This window comes from Gavialis gangeticus, unplaced genomic scaffold, assembly GCF_001723915.1.
Source record: "Gavialis gangeticus isolate Ggan-Ray unplaced genomic scaffold, GavGan_comp1, whole genome shotgun sequence".
Taxonomy (NCBI): domain Eukaryota; kingdom Metazoa; phylum Chordata; order Crocodylia; family Gavialidae; genus Gavialis; species Gavialis gangeticus.
In genome coordinates this window covers 56,805,522-56,810,757 of record NW_017728993.1, presented here as the reverse complement: position 1 = coordinate 56,810,757, position 5,236 = coordinate 56,805,522, and the positions used below count along the sequence as shown (strand labels likewise).

Genomic DNA, 5,236 nt, shown 5'->3' with positions numbered 1-5,236 from the left:
GCATACATGGCTATGAGCTCTGAGAGGCAGGGGCTAAAGCTTCACCCTGTGTTCATACAGGGCCCAGCACAGTGTGGCCTTGCTCCAAGACTGGGACTGTGCAGCACTAGGGTAACACCCAACCATACATAAAGTAAGGGCCTGAGGAGAGTGACTTAGAGGGCAACAATCACAAAAGTGCAGCCAGGATAGTCATTATTGATGGTGGGTGGTGCCCAGCTAAAGACACTTTGAAAGGGGCCTTCTTTATAGGAACAACTCTGAAAATCAGTTCCCATTTGGGTAACTCTGGAAAAGCTCAGCCTTGAGATAAGCCTGGGCTTGAGAGGGCCACAAGACATGCAGGGACATGGCCATTGCTTCTCCTTTCCTAGCTGAAGAGACGGAGGCGGTGGTAAGTCTCTGTGGTGCCTGGCAGAGATGGAGGTCCTGAGGAGCCAGGACAGGGAAACGCATGGCCTTGTTCATCATTCCTGAGGAGCACCTGGTGCATTGTATGCTGATACCCTGAAGCATGGGGCTTAATGCCCTTTTCTTATTATATTTTCACAGATACGATGAAACAAAATCTCTGGCCAGCGAGCTGGAAGCTGCCGCCAGCAGATCAGCAGCAGATGCAGATGGTGCTTATCAGGGCAGCCTGCTGCTTCTCAGCTCTTTGTCCCGCTTAGCAAAGATAGACACTGGGTCTTTCCAGGTGAGGGCTTCATGGCTGTCAGTTTGGGTCAAGAGACCCCCCCCAAAGTCTTCCTCCCCTGCAAATCCAAATCATCAGTCACCCCCTCCACCCTTCCTGTGCCCTGTTGGGAAAAGGGAGACCAAATGCCTCTCATCTCAACTTCTCACCTCTCCCCTCCCCTGAACATAGTAGCTTGTCCATCATAGGACAGACACAAAGTGTTCTTACTCCTGCTGGTGGGCTACAGCCTTAGCAAAAGTCCCACCACCAGTGCATGAAGTGAATTGCTTGTTTCTTTGGTGTCTCAGGGGGAGGCAACCCGGCTGAGACAGGAGGCAAATGTTCTGATGGGCTTGGTGGACACTTACATGGCAGAATACAGGCAGCTGCAGAGCAACACCAGGAGCTGGGAGGAAGACATCAAACAACTGTTACAGAGAGGGGAAGGCGAGAGAGTGGTAAGACAGTGCCCCAGTACTATACATTGCAAACACTTCCCCCTCTGTGTTAGGACAGATGAACAAATTGTACCGCCTTAAAAGGAGGGAAGGAGCTTACCATCTGTCAGCTGGTCTGCAGTAACCATTTTGTATGTCTGTCGCTCCCTAAGTGGAAACTAACCTGGAGCAGTTTGTCCCTAAATGAAGTAGGATTAAACTACCATGGTTTAGCTTTCAACTCCCACAGGCCATGATCACATATCAACTGATATGTGGTGAATCCTCTGTTTTTCATCTCAGTATAATTTTTTCAGTTGTCCACTCCCTCTGTGCTCTATCCCTAGCATGGGAGCCTGGCTTCTGCTGTAAGCTGTCATCCTATCGCTGTGTTAAAGCTGCGGCAGGGGGGCTTGCAGCAATGTGCCTGCACTCTCAGCTCAGTGATTTTCATCTGATCCTTCAAACGGGACTGGGATTTGACCTTCTGCCTGCGCACTAAGATAGATCCTTTCTACTGAAGGGAAACTGGCTTCGACCCCGCTCTAGGAACAGGACTGTGCTCCCAGGTCTTGTGTGTGATCTGCTCTCTCCTTGTGTCCCTGCAGGCTTTGATTCAGTTGCTGTCCCGTGCCAACCTCGCCAAGAGCAGAGCCCAGCAAGCACTGAGCACTGGCAATGCCACTTTCTCTGAAGTTGATCGTGTCCTGAAGAATCTCAGGGGTAAGTCTCTTGTGGCTAAAGCAAAATCTTGTTCTGATCTTTTGTCTGGAACAATGACTAGTTCTGATCTATTGCCTGGAAAACATGCCCTCAAGTCCACTGGTGATGCCACAGCAGTTTCCACTGAAACATCCTATCCACCCAGTTCCCAAGAAATGATTGTTTCAAGCCCAGTCTGATTAGCTTCTGCCCCATGTGAATGTAAACACCCTTGTCCCTCCTCTTCTCTGTACCCAGAGCTGTTCTTCTATGGACAAGTAGTTCTGGAGGAACCAGCCTTCTGGAGACCATGAGAGTAGTTCTGTTTCCATTAGTCCATTCATTTGTCCATGGCCCCCAAGCCTGGCCTGGAGGGAATGTTTTTTTTCCTGTGGGACCTGACAGCTGCTGTTTGTGTTTTGTGTCAGAGTCTAACTTACAGGTGGATGACAAGAGGAGAGAAGCTGAAGCTGCCATGAGCAGGCTTCCACTCATCAGCAGCCTGGTCACGGGTGCCAATGAGCAGGCTGGCCGAGCAGAGCGAGCCCTAGGCAATGCTGCTACACATGCAAAGTCAGCTAGAACCATGGCAGGGGAGGCCAAGGAGATCACCAGTGGGATCCAGCAGGTAAGGGGAAGCCTAGCTGCTTGTATCAGAACAACAGGGTGGGGGCCTGGGTAGGAGAAAAGAGGGAATGGAAATGGAGGGGGCATGGGGGCTGAGCAGCTGTCATCCTTGCAGAGTGGTTGTTTCTGCACAGCTGCCTAAAGCGCAAAGCACAGGTACCTGCACTGGCTGCAAATGAATGAGAGTGGGTGTCAGCAGCTGCCATCCAGCTGAGGCAGCACAGATCTCTGCAAGTTAACTGACCCTGCCAAGAAGTAGGGTGGATCAGCTGTGTGTTGCTGCAGCTGGCATGGTGCTGTCCTCATAACAGTCTGTTTCGCTCAATCCTGTGTTGTACTCCACAATGTAGCTGTGTCTTTAGACATGGCTGTAGCGTAGGCAGTACCCTTAGACCAGCGACTTCAGTGAAGCAGGGTGTCACAAGGTCCTTTTAAGGGTGTTGTGCAATATCAGCACTGTTGGGTGTGTAAACACCTACACATGATTCGCAAAATAAACCCAGAGATTTCAAGTAGGAATTCACAGTATCAAAAACATTCTGCCCTGTTGTAGGCTTCCTGAGTCCTTTGCAACAGAAGAATTGCTGTATTATTTTCAATAGTTAAGAAGTAAGTGAAAGCTTAGAGCTGACATTTTCTGAAGGGTGCTCTGAGTCTAAAAGCTTGTGAACAACTGCTTCATACATTCACCCCATATCTTTTCCAGCTCTGGGTCAGTATTAATGGTCTCAGTCCCTTGGACATGCTATTTAAATAGGCTGGTAGATAATTCCCCTGGTCTGAGTCCCAGATGCAAATTGAAACAGTTTGTCTGAAATCAGACTGCGTTGGAGAGACTATGATGAACCCCGAGGTCACACGTAGAGTCGCATAGAGGAGCCGTCTCAGGCAGGTGTTGAGGGGTCAGGGAATGGTTACCAGGCAGAACTTGTCATTCTCTGCTCCTGTTTCTACTTAAAGGCAAATCAAGTCAACCGGGGGGACACTGATATAACTTGGCTCTGGTAGGCTCATCAAAGGGGCCTGTTTCCATTGACTGGTGTATCCCTCTGCCTTGCTGGCTGTGCACTGATGGCCTCTTTCAGAGAGGTTGATCGTAACAGCCTCTTGAAGTCAACAGAGGCTGTGGGGGCTCAGCATCTCAAACATCAAGCTACTGGACTGTACCATCAAAAGCTTGTTGCCACTGCTGCTCTCTGGAATCTGGGAGGTCCTTTCCTCTGGCCTCACAAATCTCCCCTCCTCTTGCTGTCTTTGCTTTCCTAGGAGATAAAGCATGTGAAGCTGGAGGCCAACAGGACAGCAGATAGTGTCCTGGCACTGGAGAAGGAAATAGCTGCTCTGCTGCGCACAGTGAGTGAAAGAGAAGGGGAGTTCCTGAGGAAGGAGAAGGAGATTGCTACCGATGCTATCGCAGTCCAGGAGGTGAGTTTTTACCCTCACCCTTAAAATGACTGGACCTGTTTGGGTGAAATGCCTACTCATTGCCTTGTTCTTGTACCTGTTAGATTGTCCAAGAGGCTCAGAGTGCCCATGGCAGAGCCCAAGGGGCTGGCACTGCTGTCCAAGAGACACTGACTGCCCTGGAAGACCTCCTGTACCTGATAAGTAAGTGGGGGACAGCTCATTTTCTTTGCATCACAGCAGTGTTTAGAGACACCAGTAGAGCTCAGGGCTTCTCTGTGTCAAGCTCTGGATGGGCACGTGGTGTAAGGCAGTTTCTGCCCCATACTTAGGACATAAGGCATAGTCTGCAGAGAAAGGAAATGGTATCGCTCCCAGGGGAAACTAAGGTGAAGAGGGATGCGCAAGCTGGAGTGGGACCCAGTTCTTCAGAGTCCCAGTGCAGTGCTTTCATCCCATGGCCACCCTTTCTCCCTCTACCTGTGCTCCTTCCAGAGATGTCAGTTCCAGGCCCACACTTCTCCACCAGTCGCATCACAAGTTACTACTGCCTGCTCCTGACCTCAGAAATGCAGTGAATTGTAAAGAACATCACATGTTGGTTGGTAAGGCAACCAACTCTACCTTTCTCCTCCTGTTGTGAGGTGTGGCTGTGGTATGGTTGCACTGCAGCAGGAAGGTGTGATTAGCAGGATCTAGCTATCACAGGCAGCAGCAGCAGCATTGCGACCAGCACCCAGAATGCAAAGGCCTGAGAGGACTTAGGACTCATGCTGCATTCCTGGCATGTAGCAGAGCCCATGCCATCACATTTGTGTTGGCATCGCTCTCCGTGCTGACTGAATTAAAGCTGGCACAGCTTATCTAACCCATGCTGTAGCTGCACCTTCATTTTTGCTGTATAGATATACCTTTGTTCCTAGCCTTTGGCACATTTCCCAAGGGCTGGAGTATAACATTTGGCTGAGCATGTTGGGATCCCTGTGTAGCTATAACTGGTGGGTGGTGAGCCTGGGGGGTGTGATCAGAAAGATCCAGTCCCAGGGTCTATTCATGGTCTCCTCCTCCTTTGCAATAGATCAGCCTGGCACTGTGGATGAAGAGGCTCTGAACACACTTGAACTGAACCTCAGCAAAGCCAAGATGAAGAGCAGCCAGTTGAAGCAGCAGTTGTCAGAGCTTGAGAAGACTTCCAGCATGCAGAAACTCCGGATCCAGATGCTGGAGAGGAGTATTAATGAGATCTTGGCCGATATCGAGAACCTGGAGGAGATCCGCAAAAATCTGCCCCCAGGCTGCTACAACACAAAACCCATTGAAAGACCTTGAGTGCAAGGTGGAGATGAGACTTCGTGTGTGTGTGTGTGTGTGTGTGTGTGTGTGTGTA

General features: G+C 50.2%; 1 protein-coding gene across 1 annotated transcript in view; it reads left to right on the top strand.

Moving 5' to 3' along the window:
• Positions 1-5,230, top strand: part of LAMC2 (laminin subunit gamma 2) — a 41,166-nt gene extending 35,936 nt beyond the window's left edge. Inside the window, exons 17-23 of the mRNA XM_019501749.1 lie at positions 553-697; positions 988-1,137; positions 1,725-1,839; positions 2,247-2,446; positions 3,712-3,870; positions 3,954-4,053; positions 4,928-5,230. Coding sequence (XP_019357294.1) covers positions 553-697; positions 988-1,137; positions 1,725-1,839; positions 2,247-2,446; positions 3,712-3,870; positions 3,954-4,053; positions 4,928-5,178 — 1,120 coding nt within the window. The 3' untranslated portion in view covers positions 5,179-5,230. The remainder of the gene's footprint in view (positions 1-552; positions 698-987; positions 1,138-1,724; positions 1,840-2,246; positions 2,447-3,711; positions 3,871-3,953; positions 4,054-4,927) is intronic.
• Positions 5,231-5,236: the final 6 nt, after the last annotated feature.